The 17,500-nt window shown below is 41.4% G+C and overlaps 1 protein-coding gene across 1 annotated transcript in view; it reads right to left on the bottom strand.

The window, feature by feature from the left end:
- The window catches only part of B4GALT1 (beta-1,4-galactosyltransferase 1), a 363,239-nt gene that overhangs the window by 236,653 nt on the left and 109,086 nt on the right, over positions 1 to 17,500 (bottom strand). Inside the window, exon 3 of the mRNA XM_044061332.1 lies at positions 3,429 to 3,616. Coding sequence (XP_043917267.1) covers positions 3,429 to 3,616 — 188 coding nt within the window. The remainder of the gene's footprint in view (positions 1 to 3,428; positions 3,617 to 17,500) is intronic.

Here is a 17,500-nt window from a genome sequence, read left to right as displayed (position 1 = left end):
CTTGCAAGAAATCTTTTACAGTTTGCATAGACTTAGCTTTGTCTTCCATTTTCTTTAAAACCTTATCTGCCTTATTAACAGAGTATCATGCTGCAAAGGGGCATCCAACAATTTAGCTTTAACATGATCAGGCAGATTTTGCTCCTTGAGCCAGGCATGCCTTCTAATCACAGATCCAGTAATGACGGCTCTACAAGAGGCCTCCAAGGAATCAAAACCACATTGCAAAGTATGCTTTCCAACCTGTTCTTCTGAATGCAATAATTCCTGTAACTATTTTCCACACAATCAGAAATCAACATCATTTTCTGTTTCAGTAAGCCCATAGCATGCTGTTGATATTTAAGCATATGAAACTGGCAGTTTAAAGTCCTGATTGCCAAGGTTGCAGATGTATAAACCTTCTTACTCCCATCTATCCAGTGCCCTGGAATCTCTATCACAAGGGGTAGGATTTTTGGCTGTAGATGCCTTTACACCTTTGGGACCCTGAGAAATAGTCTCAAGGTTCAGCAGCAGGATTTTTGAAAAGAAATTTGTTGGAGTCAGGAACCCTGTAATATCCGTCTGGCTTACTAGGAGCCGAAGGCAGAGAATCGAGAGCCATATGCTGGATTCCGAGAACACATCAGCAATGTCTAAAACAGGAGGCATTGCCAAAGGCCTATGCTGAGGAAGAAGGAAATCCCTAAGCCTCTTTTTGATTCAGAGAAGTCCTGACTCTCCCAGTGAAAATGTTCCCTTAAAGTACGCAAAGTCTTTCCAAAAGAGTAATCCTCAGGAGGAGATGCAGATGGGATGGATTCCTCTGCATCAGAATCCTCATAGGGTGGAATAGAAAATTCCTGATGAGAAGAGGAATCACAAGAAGTGGAAACCTGATCTGAAGATTCATAATCAGTGCCTTGCCTAGGCCTCTTAGCAGCAGGGGGGGTTGGGAACCCCTGATCAAGGTAATTAAATCCTCAGCCATTTTGATCATCTGTTTTTTAGGCATAGGGGCCTGAGCATGTGGCTCTTGCATCGTTTTTTTTAGACATAGAAGTTGTTTTTTACCTTGTTTCTGTTGCTGGCATCCATTTAATATAAAAATGTTGAGGCCTGAAAACACCCTCAGAAGCCAGTGCCAGGTAGCATGGGCTGTGAAAGCGCCTCACTGAGTACCGGCGAACCAGCGACTGGCTTAGGAGAAGCTTTGTTGTCGGTTTTGGACCTCGACGGGCTGTCTCTTTTTCTTTGCGTTTTTTATGAACTCCGGTAGTCGGATTGCTAACTGAACATTTCAGGATAATTAAATCTTGCACCAAAATATTTAGAAGCAAAAATATACAGATGCTTAGTGCGTTAGTTTAATCTAGCACAAAACCGACAGCAAGGCACGTCGTGATCTGGGCCTAGGCAAGGAATACAGTGCAAATGAAAATCCTTATGAGGTATTTGCTTCCCACAAGTAATGCAATTATTATTTATTTATTTATTTATTTATTGACATTTGTTAACCGGGTTAGTCCAACTGGGCTTGTGGCCCATTTTCAGTGGAGACCCGAGGAGAAAAGCTCCAATACAACAGAAAAAAATAGAGTTTACAAGATAAGATGCAAGTAGTAGTTATATATACACAACTTTGTACTTGTGCATTCAACATATGGAGATTATACAGAGATAAAAATTCTTGAAGTCAAGGAAGAAAGATATTAATAGTTGAGCAGGATAACCAAGTATACACATTATTTACATCAATTCAATAAACAAACTTCAAGAACTTCAACAGTGGTGGTTAAATATCATTTTAGTAGAACGTAATTTTTGAGGCGGAAGAAATGCCTATGTATAAAGAGAAGGAGAGAAAACAAGTAGAGAGGGGGAGTTAAGTTGGGGCTTGACAGGGGCAGGTTTTGGAGTTAAGTAGATGAAGTTTAAGTTTCTCTTTGAAATGAGATGGGTGTACTATACGGCATACTTCCCTAGGAAGTTTATTCCAAGCTTGGGCCATAGAGTACTTGTATAGGAGTTTGCCCACTGATTTTTTTTGGATAATATATTTGTAGTAGATGCTGGTTAGATGTCCGGAGGGTACGAGGTGGAGAGTAGATGGTGATGAAGGAAGAGAGTGCAGGACATGCAGCAGGTTTATAAAGAATAGTGTGTATCATTTGAAGTTGGGCTAATAACAGATGTGGGAGTTCTAGCCAGTTGAGAGAGTTTAGAGGAAGGCAGCGGTGTGTATTGTATGGAGAGCCAGTGATGAATCAAGCTTACGATAGGTTTGCTGGAGCTTGTTTAGGGTAGTAGTTTGTATATGTGTGAGCACAGGGGCAGCATAAAGAAGTGATGGGAGAAGCAGAGCTTGAGTAAGGGAGAGTTTCATCTAGTCTTATACTTTTCAAGTTTCATATTTAAATTATATTCCAGTTAGCTATCCTACCTTTGGTTGGGTGTTTAAGGAGGACAAGGTTTCAGTTTGTTGAAAATACACCCACAATGTGCAACGCAATGGAAACAGGTCTGCTGGCATGGTTTCTAATTGGACATTGGCCATGACTAAAGTTTTGATGTTTTCCTTTTTTTCCCTCTGCAGCACTGCAACCATGGAGCTAGTATGTAAAATGCAACACAAACTCTCACTGTTCTCATTCAGTGAATATGCTTTTTGCAATTCTGCTCTCTTGCTTAATGTCATAGCAAAACTGCAAGTTTTGATAAAGCCTCAGCCCCTATAATTTTAAATCCGCATTTAACCACACACAGGACAAGACCCCCAGATCGTGCTGCCATTTTACTCAGAACTACTGCCACTTATTTTATGCAACTCCTAATGATGGTATAAAATAACATATTCCAGAATTTTCATTCTGCACTTTTGTTGCTTTTTTGTCTTTGACTATATGCTTTTACTGACATCGGTAAGGAGCAAGAAAAAATTTCCCCAACTGGGTACTTAGCTTTAGTTTAAAGACTTCAGTTCTGAAACTCGAAAACGAAAATTTCAGGAGTCGGCCGACCGGCACTTGCGAACTGCTTCCGCTTTGGGCAGCGCACGGCAAGAAAGACTGAATAAAATGGTGTCGGCTGTATGTTTTATACCTCTGACAACCTGACGTCATGGAAGAGGAGACAGCAACTGACGCAGGACCCAAGACTTTGTTATTCAGGCCGACTGAGGGCAACCTGCCAGCAGATTACCCAAATGTAATGACTGCAACAGTGAAGCACAAAGAACATCACTGCAATTCTCTGATGAGAGTCTCCTAAAATCTGCCACACAGGCCAATTATTTCACCTCATTAATCTTGTTCTATGAGTTCAGTGAAGTTCCTAAGTCTCCCATTGTTTCAAGTGTCTAGAGTTTTACAAAAGCCAAACAAGTTCACAAGACATAACTGATAAATTATACCATGTGCTAACCTGAAAAGAGAAAATGGTCTTACCTGAACCCAAACTTATCCATAGCTACAGTTAAATGTCTTGGCTGGTTGAAACACCTGTAGAGGTTTCTGTCATCCAGGGGTATTAGGTCTACATCACTGAAGACAAAGCAGTTATAGTCATATTCTTTTAAAGCTTCCATATAACCTACATTCAGCAGTTTAGCACGATTAAAGGTTCCTTCACCATCCTGATTAGAAAAAAAAAAAAAAAAAGACTATAAAATAAAAGAAAACAGCCATACATGCAATTCAGCTTTTTCTCTGCAAATGGCATAACAAGTGTTCACTCTAATCAGAATTTAGAAACCAGCAACAACTGGTCAATATTTTTTTCTATACCCTGACATCCAACTGCTGTTTTGCTATAGTTTCTTTGAAGTTCTGACAAGCAAAAGGAAATTTCAGTGCATATTGTAGCCACTTCAAAAGCATGTTAGCCACAATGGGCAACACAAATTTTGTTGTCAAAGAAAAAAGTACTCTAAACTGCCAAGACAGAGTAGTGCAGCAAAATTTGACAAAAATGGTGAGCGCTTTTGCGTTGACCCAACACTGCTTCTTCAGACCAGGTATACAATGTTCAGTCATATATTTAAAGTAAAAACAGACCTATCAAAATTCACAACTAAATCACATGTTTAAAACCTAATAAGGGCATATGGAAATGGGGAAACCTAAATACACCAAAAAATTTGTGAGTCTGTCCAACTGTTTTGCATTCAAGGTAGAAACACCAAACAGAAAAAAAGAAAAAATATCACATCTATCCTAAAAGATAAAAATATGAAAAACCTGCCCTATAGACAGGGAAAGGAAGCACTGCATAAAAGGCCTATCACTGGAAAAAAAATCAGCAAATAAAAGTGGCTATTGGTCAAATTCATCCAATAGAGCTTAAACATCTGAGCACATGCTCTTAGTTGGATAGAAAACAGTTAGCCTAACACATGGACTAGGCATAAATGAAACCTCAGAGTCTGTCGATAAACAGATTTAGTAAAGCCATATTATTGGCACAGTCTGAACGTAAAAAAACAACTGTAACTAAATATCAGCTAAAAAAAACCTAATACTAGAGTCAAAAAAATTGGTATAGCAAAAAAACATTAAAAAGTGATCACCAATTAAATCCAGGTAACAGGGACAATGTACATCCCTTAGAAACAAAATTGGTAAACGCTTCCATGTAAAACAATAAAATCAACGTATCTGATAGAGACCCAGTTTATCTATCAGCTGGAAATGATGTTAATCATTATGTCCCTATAGGACAATGCAGCAAGAAGGTGACCTATTAAATAATGAAACCTCGCATGTCTACCAATAAAAAGCATGAAATAACACCAAAGAGCTGCATCTAAAATATATAAGCACCTTCAGAAACAAAATATATATAAATCAATACAGAGGATCATCAGATTAAATCCCATTAACAGAAACATCGTACCGCCCTTACGAATGAAAATAATTAATACTACCTTGTAAAAAAAAAAATAGAAAGACAGAAGACGGCCTATCAAATATCAAAATCTAGTGCATCTAGCAATTAAAATTGAAGTACATTAACGTGTGCCTATAGGGCAATACAGCATATGAGACCACCTAATAAAAGAACCTCACGTGTCCACCAATAAAAAGAGAGCATAAAGCCTAAGAACGGCATCTTCAACATAAGTATCTACTAAAAAAATAACTCATCAACTAGATGCCAATGAAATAAAACACTAAAGAAAAAACGGAGGCTGAATAGCCAAGTTAAAAAAAAAGCTAAAACCCAAGTTAAGAAACAAGAACGATGTTTTGTCCTTAAAAAAGGATTCTAAATGTGCAACCATGCAAGATGCAGCAACACCAAGGGCAGCCAATGAAAAAACAAAGTCTGGTATATATCAGCCAATAAAACATACCAGCTAAAAGGCAACTTAGCTTTCAAAAACCAACAATAAGAAATACAGTGATGCAGACGATAAGTCAAAGATAGAAACCCAGCATATCTACCAGTGCAAACAGACCACAGTGACAAAAGAATGGCATCCAAAAACAGATGTACCATTAAGCAGGAATATAGAGTATCAGCTTAAAACAAACACACATCAACAAAGTATGACACCATTCAGATGTCAAATGCTAATCACAATATAAAGTGCAGGGACAAGACAAAATCTGTGGAAAAAAATCTTCTTGTGCAACCTTACAGAAACAAGGCAGTACCAGAGACAGCCTATTAAAAAGTATAGCTCGACATATGAGCCAGTAAGAAACAAGGAAAATTATATTTGCCAAACACAGCTCTATAGCTGCTCTAAATATATAACTGATACTCAAGGAGCAAAAATGTAAAACAAGTATTTACAAATACTGATAAAAAAGTATGGGCAATATGGCTCCAAAAAACAGTTGACCGAAAAGAAAATCCCAGCATATTGTCCAAATAAGTAGTAAAACAAACAAAAAAAAACAGTTACAATAACTGCAAAAACACAATAGAATACCAAGATCACCTGCAAATAGACACACAATCAAGGACTGAGCAGAAACTACAATCAAAAGCGAAATATAGGTATATACACGGTCCTGAAGCCACCCTGAATAGAGTGGGTAAAGCCACTACCAGACAAATGCCGCAAAGGGCGGCCAAGACAAAGCAACAAACACCTCCACAATATATTAACCTACAAAACAAATAAGGCTACAAAGACAACAACCATATGGAAAACCAAAAATCTAAACATCTAAGAAAAAACAAACCACTAAAAAACATAGAAAGAAACTCTCGTCTCAAAGAGATAACATCAGCATAAAGATTATATATAGTAACATTATGGTGTAGATATTCTCAACATACAAACAAGCCATACAATATTAAGCAAAAACCATGGACATCAAAAGTTTCTCTTAAGCCTGCTTTGAAAGCACATCCTTTGAACCACTAGACTGAATTTAGCTTTTGATGTTTGTTTTTTTTTTTTTGCTTAATATTGTATGGTTTGTTGTATGTTGAGAATGCTTACACGATAATATTACTATATATAATCTGTACGTTCATGTCATGTCTTTGACATGAGAGTTTCTTTCTATGTGTTTTAGTGGATGTTTTTCTTAGATGTTTAGATTTTTGGTTTTACGTATGGGTTTGTCTTTGTAGCCTTTGTTTTATAGGTCGACATATTGTGGAGGTATTTGCTGCTTTGTCTTGGCTGCCCTTTGCGACATTTGTCTGGTAGTGGCTTTACCTACTCTATTCTGGGTGGTTTCAGGACCGTGTATATGCCTATATTCATCTGTTTAACATTTAACAGGGGAAAGTCCAATCCCGCGGTGGTGGTGCTGCGGTAGCGTTGTCGCCTCACAGTAAGACACTGTCTGGTTCGATTCTCAGCTAGAGCGCCTGCTGCATGCAGACATGCGTGAATGGCCGTACCTTCGTTGAAGGTTGTGTGTCAGGGCTGGTAACTCGGCACGTAAAAATCAACTACCAATCATTAGCGGACCGGAATTCCGCTGTGGTGTCCCCTAACCAGGAAAAGCCGAAAGACACAACAACAACAGGGAAAGTCCAACTTAGAACTAAGCAAATTTTCAGCACTGGCCCGGGGAGAAATGCACCAGACGCAGGTCTTTCTAATGAGGAAGGAAACCGGAGCACCCGGAGGAAACCCACACGAAGGGAGGACATGCAAAGAACTATGTAGTTTCTGCTCAGTCCTTGATTGGGTGTGTCTATTTGCAGGTGATCTTGGTATTATATTGTGTTTTTGCAGTTATCAAAACTATTTTTGTTTTACTACTTATTTGGCCGATATGCTGGGATTTGCTTTTCGGTCAGCTGTTTTTGGAGCTATTGTGCCCCTACCGTTTATCAATATTTGTAAATACTTGTTTTACATTTTTGCTCCTTGAGTATCAATTATATATTTATAGCAGCTATAAAGCTGTATTTGGCAAGTATCATTTGCCTTGTTTCTTACTGGCTGATATGTCGAACTACACGTTTGCTGTCTCTGGTACTGCCTTGTTTCTGTAGGGTTGCATAAGAAGATTTTTTTTCCATGGATTTTGTCTCGTCCCTGCACCTTTATATTGCGATTAGCATATGACATCTAGATGGTGTCGTACTTTATTGATGTTTGTTTGATTAAGCTGATACTCTCTATTCCCGCTTAATGGTACATTTGTTTTTGGATGCCATTCTTTTTGGAACTGTGGTCCGTTTTCACTGGTAAATATGCTGGGCTTTGATCTCTGACTTATCGTCTGCATCAGTATTTCTAACGGCTGATAGTTGTTTTTTTTAGCTTGTATTTTTTATAGTCTATTTTTAATGGCTGACATGCCAGGCTTTGTTTCTTTATTGGCTGCCCTTGGTGTTGCCGTATCTTGCATGGTTGCACATTTAGAATCTTTTTTAAAGATGAAACATCGTCCTTGTTTATCAACTTGGCTTTTAATTTTTTTTTTGTTTTTTTTTTTTTTACTTGGCAATTCAGCTTCTGTTTTTTTCTTTAGTGTTTTATTTTATTGGCATCTAGTTGAGTTCTTTTTTAGTAGATACTTATGCTGAAGATGTTGTTCTTTGGCTTTATGCTCTATTTTTGTATTGGTGGACATGTGAGGCTTTCGACTTTTAATAGGTCGCCTCATATGATGTATCGCCTTATAGGCACACATTAATGTACTTCAGTTTTAATTGGTAGATACGTTAGATTTTGATATTCGATAGGCCATAGTCTTTCAGTTTTTTTTACAAGGAAGTATCAATTATTTTCATTCCTAAGGGCTGTACAATGTTTCTGTCACAAGGATTTAATCTGATGATTCTCTGTATTGATTTATATATATTTTGTTTCTGAAGGTGCTTATATACTTTAGACGCAGCTTTTTGGTGTTATTTCATGCTTTTTATTGGTAGATACGCAAGGTTGCATTGTTTAATAGGTCTCCCTTCCTGCTGCTTTGTCCTATAGGGACATACTGATTAACTGCATTTCCAATTGGTAGATATGCTGGGTCTCTATGTCAGATGGGCCAACATACCTCTCAAGTGTACCTCATTACGAGGAACGCATCTCATTTGGGGTCTTAAAAAGTTCATGTTCCTCAAAGTCCACACTGAAAGACTCGTCACACATTCAGTGCCAAGTAAAATCCATTGCAAATAGAAATGAATCGTATTAATTCATTAAAATATATTCTTTATAAGTAAAACCAGCATATTTTAACCATCCTATAACCTTCCTAGTTGAAGTTGTTAGTAAGCCATTAGCATGTGCTCCACATTTTGCCTATTTGTTCCACATTATGAGGACTAGTGTTCCTCATTTTGGACATGGAAGGTTGAGAGCTATGCAGGCAAATTGTATTGTTTTACATGGAAGCGTTTACAAATTTTGTTTCTAAGGGATGTACATCATCCCTGTTATCTGGACTTAATCTTGTGATCAGTTTTTAATATGTTTTTCACGGTACTTACGTATTATCGCAACCAGATTTTTGCAAAAATACGGCTTGCTTCCCGGTGTGTGACTGTAACCAGAAATGTATGCAGAATCACACAGGGAATGTTATCTGTAAAAAAAAAACACACTCTGTTGAGGTAGGAGTAGTGTAGTACTACAAAAACGACTGCTTGTTTGAACCTATGCCATTTCCCGACATCATGTCAGTCTTAGTGCTTTTCCAAGTCCTGTTATGTGTGCACGCAACAGAGCAAAGCCGCGTCTGCAGCATATATTCCCTTCCCCAGAACTAGCAGCCCAAAAGGGGTAAAAAGCAACTGACAGTTCACACACCATTCAAAAAGGGGGAGAAAGGTAACACCTACAGATGTGATTCAGTTATTATTAAACACACACATCACAGAAAGCAGGGAGTGTGAAATTTTCATGTGAAAATGCAGAAGCGCGAAGACTGTTTCAGGAAAAGTAAAATCTTACAACCTGCACGTTTGCTACGGGGGACAAAAACAGAGATAGCCGGTCAAAATCTTTCAGATGACGAAAATAAAATCTGAGTACTGGCGATGAACATAAGGATGGTATATTCCCGATTAACTTAGCCTATATTGCGCTTGTAATCAGGAAGGCAGGATCTACCATGCGCTGCATGCAGCAGTATGTAGTTCACTGGCAAAGTGAGACATGCCAGTCAGGACTCCAAAATTTGGCAGTTAGTCCTCTCCCTGCCTCAAAACCATGTGTGCCACAATTTAACTTACTTACTTACACTCCCTTTTCCAGCTTAATAGACCTGCTGTCTCAGACATGGGACTAAATTCGCAACCGCGAAAATCTGGTTGCGATAATACTTAAGTACCGTTTTTCACTATAACGTTTTTTTGACTCAAGTATTAGGTTTTTGTACCTGATGTTTAGTTACGATGTTTTTTTGTACTTTCAGACTGTGCCTACAGTATGGCTTTACTAGATAGCTCTGTTTACCAACAGATGCAGAGGTTTCAGTTATGCCTAGTCCATATGTTAGGTTAACTTTTTATCTATCCAACTAAGAGCATATATGTTCAGATGTTTAAGCTCTATTGGTTGAGTTTGACCAATAGCCACTTTTATTTGCTGATTTTGTCCATCGAGAGGCCTTTTATGTAGTGCTTCCTTCCCTGTCTATAGGGCAACTTTTTCATATTATTTTCGTCCTTTAGGATAAATGTGATTTTTTCTTTATTTCTACCTTGAATGCAAGACGGTTGGACAGACTCGCAATTTTTTTGGTGTATTTAGGTTTCCCCATTTCCATATTCCCTTATTAGGTTTTAAAGATGTGATTTAGTTGTGAATTTTGATAGGTCTGTTTTTACTTTAAATATATGACTGAACATTGTATACCTGGTCTGAAGAAGTGGTGTTGGGTCACCATGAATGCTATTATTGTCGAACAATTTTTCTGCACTACTCAGTTGTGGAAGTTTGGAGTTCTTTCTTCGGAGTTTTTTTTTTCTGCTTTACTCTACTCTCTTGGTTAGCAGTCTGTTTTTGTTCCTATAACTTTTGTTGTGCATCAAAAACAATTACAAACAGATAAATGCATGATGCAGAGTACAAAACTGACCACTTACATATGGAAATACATTCACAGTCGTGTACCTACTAAATTGTGTCAGGGTCTACTGTGCCTCTAATGCAGATGGCACTGAAATGTCAGAAATTTGACTCTTTCCTGCACCTGAGAAGGGGTGGGCATACTGGAACTACTCGACATATCATGGGCAGAAGAATTTAGAAACAGGGGGTGAGTATGGGTGACACCTTTTAGCAGGGACTGTGCTGGACTCCAGATTGGGGGCAATGACACCATAACTAGTTAATCTAATTACAGCTAGTTAAAAGTGGATTATACAGTTTTTAATACATTTACTGACTGGAATGATTAGCTTATAATGTAGTTCTCTGCTCAAACACATACTTGCTCAACTGTGAGGCATGTGACTTGTTAACTGCAATGAATGTGTGGATTTGAAATATGTGCTTGTAGTATGAATCAGCCTTACTAACTTTGATATACTGTGCACGTGCATATTTATTTAAAACTTGGATAAAAAGCAGTGGTGCAGACTTTTCTTTTGGTGCAATTGTTGGTTACTGACTGGAATGATTAGCGTATAATGTAGTTCTCTGCTCAAACATATACTTGCTCAACTGTGAGGCATGTGACTTGTTAACTGCAATGAATGTGTGGATTTGAAATATGTGCTTGTAGTATGAATCAGCCTTACTAATTTTGATATACTGTGCACGTGCATATTTATTTAAAACTTGGATAAAAAGCAGTGGTGCAGACTTTTCTTTTGGTGCAATTGTTGGTTACAACTTTCAAGAAAGGAAAAAGTCTCAAGGGTCACCAAAACCAAGGGTAAAGGAGACAAAGGAATTAGTCCACATTTTTTCAAAATAAGCAGGAATTAATTCAATGTAGATATTCCCCAGTAGGATCTCTAGAATGCTCTCACTTGTTTCTTGATGCCAGGAACAGAACCGTTTTTCAAGGCATCTATTGATTTCCTTTCTGGGGTCTATCACCCTACCAATGACATAATCCAAGTATTTTACCTCTACTATGCCTATGCCTGACTTGCTCTTGGAAGGACTAACACTTATCTTGCTTTAACTCACAGTGTTTAGTACAGCCAGTATCTTGGCTAAAAGGGAGTCCTAATTGTGTTGGTTGCACTACTACATTGTTTAAGTAACCAGCACATAATTAAAAAGAAGTTATGTACTCACCATAACGTTCCATCTGAGTAGATACTTCATTTGTCTGCAACCTGTGGGTAGTCGGATCCGACCTCGGAACCGAACCGGCAGCTTTCCAAGCTCCAAGATCCGAGCTCCTAGCTCCTCCCCCTACCCATAACCCCTTGCTACCAACCACATTATCTCAGATTGGTTATTTTGCCCTATAGGCTAAAGACGGAGAAACAATCTCCAAAGTAATAATACCTTACCGAGGTTCGGGGGATGGCAGGGGGGGGGTCGGCTGCAGACAAATGAAGTATCTACTCAGATGGAACATTATGGTGAGTACATAACTTCTTTATCTGAAGTAGTTACTTCATTTGATCTGCAACCTGTGGGACAGAGTCCCTAGCTTACCTAAGACACTGGGTGGTCCCTACGGAAGGATATTCCGAAGCACCGCGGAGCCAAAGGAAGCCCTACTTCTGGAAATCATGTCCAGTTTGTAATGAGAAATGAACATGTGGGAAGAGGACCAGGTAGCTGCTGAACAAATATAGTCTACCGTAACTCTAGACCAAAAAGTCGAAGTAGCCACAGACCTAGTAGAATGCGCACGCACACCAACCGGAGCTGGCTTCCCAGATGAAGTGTATCCCTGTCTAATACACTGAGAGATCCAATTTGCCACTGTCACCTTAGAAATTGGTTTGCCCATGGCTGACTTAGCATAAGAAACAAACAACTGGTCTAACTTGCGAAAATCTTTAGTCCTATGCAAGTAAAAACGTAGTTGTCTGTGTACATCCAATTTGTGCAATGTGTATTCACCCTTGTTTTGGAAATTCGAAGAAAACAGGAAGATTAATAGACTGATTAATGTTAGAGTCTGTGGCTACCTTAGGCAGAAAGGAAGGATTAGTCCTGAGGGCCACTCTATCCTTGTGAAAAATAAGGTAAGGATGCTTAATGCACAGAGCTTGTAATTCTGAGACTCGTTTGGCTGAAGTAATAGCGACCAAAAAGGCCGTTTTCCAAGATAAGAATTTCAGAGGCACTGAAGCCGCCGGCTCGAAAGGTGGTCTTGTTAATGCCTGTAAGATTAAGGTAAGATCCCATGGAGGAACTGCTGGCTTAACAGGGGGCTTTAAAAGAAACACGCCTTTTAAGAAGGTCTTGCATATTTTTGCTGACGCCAAGGAAGCTACGTCATCCCCCACGTGATAATGAGAGATGGCTGCTAGCTGGACCTTAACGGTGGACGCACTAGCTCCTTGCCTAAAAAGAAGGGACAGGAAGTCCAGGATAGTGGGAATAGGAACCGTAAAGGGATCCAATTCCTTCTCCTTTGCCCAGATGGAAAAGCGTTTCCATTTACTGTTGTAGAGCTTTCTGGTGGATGGTTTATGAGCTGCCACCAGAATAGCCTTAACAGGGGACGAGATACCGGGAGTCCTAGCCATTAATGGAACTGGATCAACCAAGCCGTAAGCCGGAGATTGACCAGGTTCGGAGTGTGGCATCTCGTCGGATGCGAGATTAGGTCTGGTCATAGTGTAACCTCTGGATATAATCCGGAGCACCCATCGATCTTTTGTAATGGACTCCCAGTTTGACAGGTGCTCCGATAATCGCCCCCCGACTGCCTCCAGAGAGGGACAGTCGGGCAAGCCCTCAGGGCTGTTGCGCGGGTCTGTCCGAGAAAGGTTCTCTAGACCCGAAGTTACGTGGTCCCCCTCTGCCTCTGGGCCGGCGTCCACCTTGTCCTCCTCTGCCTCTAGAGGACGAGTTGTCCGCAGCAGGACGGGATTGCTGAGATTTACGGAACCACAGCTTCTTTTGCCCCCTCTGATTCCTGGAGAAGGATCTTTGGGGACTAGAGAAGCGGACTCCGACGGCAGACAGTGTCTTCTCATCCTTTTCGCTTTGGACTAGCGTGTCGCGAACTGTTGAGCCAAATAAGGCCGAACCGTCATAAGGGGCGTTCGCGAAGGACGCCTTAAAGGGATCCGTGAAATCACAAAGGCGGAGCCAGGAGTGACATCGCAAGACCACTCCAGCTCCGCTAGCTCTAGAGGCTCCTTCCTTGGCATGGGAAGGGAGCCGCATAGATGTATTTGATATGGACTTTAGAGTGGCCATTCGAGTCTCAAAAACCTTTTTGTCTGGGACCAACATGGATTCCGGAGGGGCTGCAGCGTATTCCTTAATTAAGTCACGCTGTAGCCTAATGGTGTGTGCCATGTAGTTCATCGACCTTATGGCAAAGGTCGCTGAAGCAAACATCCGCTTCCCAATACGGTCCAATGCCCGGGACTCCCTGTCCGGCGGATGGACCGAAGAACTTTCTTGGGCAAGTTCTTTCTTAGTGGCTGCCGTCACCAACATAGCATCAACCGGCGCGCCTTTGGACCAAGAAGGTCTATCAGAAGGAGGGCTGAGGACCTTGTCTGGGCATCTAGGGATAGGCTCCACTGTGTCGGGCTCCTTCCAAGCCTTGGTGGTAATTAAATCCACCAAGGGGTCGGCTGGGGTGGACACCCAGGAGGTAGATGGGCCTGCCTCAAAGGCCTCCAGAAAAACGGACTCGTCCAGGGAGGGCTTTTGGGCAGACCACCCCCCTCTTATACGCAACATTTCCACGATGTCTCCGAAGGAGACATCTTCAGGGGGTGACCTTGGGGAGCCCTCCGTATCATCTAAATCCATATCCGTGGTAATGGACTCGGGGGAGTCCAGGTGCCTCCTTTTGCACTTATGCTTCCGAGGCGCCTGTTCGGCGGGACTGTCCGAAGAGGGCTCGTCCGCAGGGTGGTGTTCCTCCATAGGAACCAACTGGAGGCTTTGGGCAGGCTGTCCAGAAGGACGGATTATCGAAGACAGACCCTGATACAGTGGGGGTACGGGTGGATCGGTCGGGGACCTGGATGACCTCAACAGTACCCTCTCCACTACGTCAAAAGCCGAGGGAGATTCACTGTCTCCAGCCTGAGAAAGTAACCTCCTCGGCTCAGAGGATAGGATCGGGGTCGGAGCCGAAGCAATCGGACCTGAGGTAGTGGTGTGCTCCGACCCAATCGGCGCCGAAGACACAACCACCCCCTCGGATCCGATGCTCAACCCTCCCCCCAGAGAGCTCGGATCCGACAAGCTCGAAGGTATAGTCTGCGTCGAATACACAATCGCTATCGGCGCCGACGTATCCCTGGATCCGAAAGGGCCTGGATCCGATAACTCCGAGACCCGAAAACGGGTCGGAGAAGGAGCGATCGGGGCAAAAATGGGGGCTGCATTCCCTCCCAAAGGGGGGGAGGCAAGAGCATCCCCATCTGCATCTGGGTCTGTAAAAATCTTCGCATCATCCGATCCATGTCTGCTTCGGAGATGCTTCTTGTAGACCGCGAAGAGGCAGTCGAGGCAGGCCGGGAGGGCCGCCTCGAAGACCTCAAGGGAGACCTATCCTCGTCCTCCGGCTCCGGAGAAAAGGAAGGTGAACAGAGCCGAGATGATGAGGATCCGGAGACCCTCACTGGGGACTTCAGAATTTTTTCAGGCGGAGCCGAGGGATGAGACTCGGCCCGCCTTTTAGAACTGTGACCCTCTCTATCTTTGTGCTTCTTCTCCCTGTGGGAAGAAGCACTAGACTCCAGCGAGGTGGTACCCGATAAGGGAGGTTGAGTCCCGGGTACAGCTAAGGGAGTAGCCGGCGCAGAAGCTACAGGAGTAGCTTGAACCCGGCTGGGAGAGGAAGAAGAAGCCGATTTCTGGGGGAGTTTTCCCGCCAGGATCAGCTTGTTCTTCCTGTCCCTGAGTGCCCGAGGGTTGAAGGCCGCATATATCTGGCAGGCCTCCGACAGATGTGCTGCCCCCAGGCACAAAACGCACTGAGTGTGGCCATCAGGTGGGGACAGCTTGTGGCCACACTCAGTACATTTTGAAAATATGGCCTTAGCTTCAGCCATAAAAATCTCTCACACACACACCCAAACACTGGGGGGGGGGGGGGGGATAAGGTTAAACTAAGGAAAGATTAGTTAGTTTAGTTTTTTTTTTTTTAAAAAGGTTTTAAAGGGTTTCTTTTTAAACACACACACACAATTTTACAAGAAAAAGCCTGTAACAAAGAACAATCTCACCAGGCCAGGAGCTCTTCACTTTGAAGCAACTGTCTTTAGCCGCGGCAAAAAACGATCTGAGGTAATGTGGTTGGTAGCAAGGGATTGTGGGTAGGGGGGAGGAGCTAGGAGCATGGATCTTGGAGCTTGGAAAGCTTCCTGTTCGGATCCGAGGTCGGATCCGACTACCCACAGGTTGCAGATCAAATGAAGTAACTACTTCAGATCATATGGTTTCAGGATGCTACCCTTTAATCTCTGCAAGATCACAGTGGCCCCAATTAACTCCAAAGGATGGAAAGTATATGTGGAATAGAACCACTGCTACTGTAAAGGGCATCTTATCTCTGGCTTCCTCAATCAGAAGGATCTGCCAGTATCTTTTTTATTTATTTTTTTTTTTTTAGGTTTCATAAAGTAAAAAATCTTGCCTTCTCCCACCTATTAGTTTACCAACCCTTGGGCACTGGGTAGCTGTCAGACTTTGAAATACTGTTAGACGTCCTGCAGTCATTACAGACCCTGACTGTTTCATCAAGGTTTAGGATCAACTCTTTGGGACTGTACCATATGATAACAATTTGAAATGTCAAGACCCTACACAGTGAGTCCCGAAACATGGAAACTGAATGCCCAAACATGGAAATTGAACAGCCAGAAAAACAGACTCACATACACTAAGTCCAGGACTCCATTTCTTGGACTACTGCCTTCACACCGAGGTATGGCAAACTCAAAGTTAGTATAAACAAATCATGGGGGGTGTGCAGTTGGGGTGGAGCTTGCCCTCCAGTGCAAAAAGAAGTTTAAAGGAGAACAGCGATTTTCGAGAATCACTCTTCTGTGTTTTTTTTTTTTTTTTTTGCACTCTGCATTTGAGTGGCAACATTTCAACAGAAGCCATTTCATGTGCTTTCTGCCTTCAAAACCACCTTCAGAAAACGCATTTTGTTTTTATTTTTTATAATTAATTTCACAGACTTTCTCTGTGATTCTGGTATTCTGTAAAGGTTTAAATCAATAACTGCCCCTAGAGCTGTCCCAATATTGTGCTGAATTAGGACTGTTCTACCAGGTAACCCTAAAAACATTTCCTTGCTTCTTAAAACAAAAACCTAATTGTTCTTTTTTTCTATGGCCTAGGCAGTCTATCATCTAGCTGAACTGGTCCTCCAGTTTTGAATTATCTGGCAATCTCACTTCTTTCATACATTCTTAGTTCTACTGGATATGTTCTTTCCAAGTGTTTCCATACAACTGGCACCACCACTTTCAGCCTACCTTATGAATTAGTCTAATGCTCAAGGACACTTTTAAAAGATGTTCGCTCATCTTTACAAGTTTCTTTGGCAATATACAAGTTCACAAGGCTGCTTGCCAGATAACTCAAAATAATGACTTTGGCTAAGCTCAGCAAACAGGAAGTACGGCATTAACTGGTCTCTGTTTTTGACATCTTCCTCAATATATTTTCTTAGCATGAACTCTGAGGTTCATTTAAATGGCCAATTAACCCATTAATCTGCAAATGGTACACTGTTGACTTCAACTTTAAAGCACTGGCACAACTGGTGCATCATTCAGGACATTATATGCAATCTCCTGGTTGACTAATCCTTTTCAGGCATCCATCTCCTCTAGAAAATCATTAGGCTAATTCCATAGCTATAAATTTAGCATTAGCCTTAAATACAAGAAAAGCCTCAGAACTTGGGAGCATTATCCAAACTACCAAAATATATATAAACCCACAGCAAAATTATATATATAT

The sequence above is a fragment of the Protopterus annectens genome, chromosome 2.part0 (genome assembly GCF_019279795.1).
Source record: "Protopterus annectens isolate FY-2018-M chromosome 2.part0, PAN1.0, whole genome shotgun sequence".
Taxonomy (NCBI): domain Eukaryota; kingdom Metazoa; phylum Chordata; order Ceratodontiformes; family Protopteridae; genus Protopterus; species Protopterus annectens.
The sequence above is the reverse complement of the archived record's forward strand: the minus strand, read 5'-3'. Positions and strand labels throughout refer to the sequence as shown.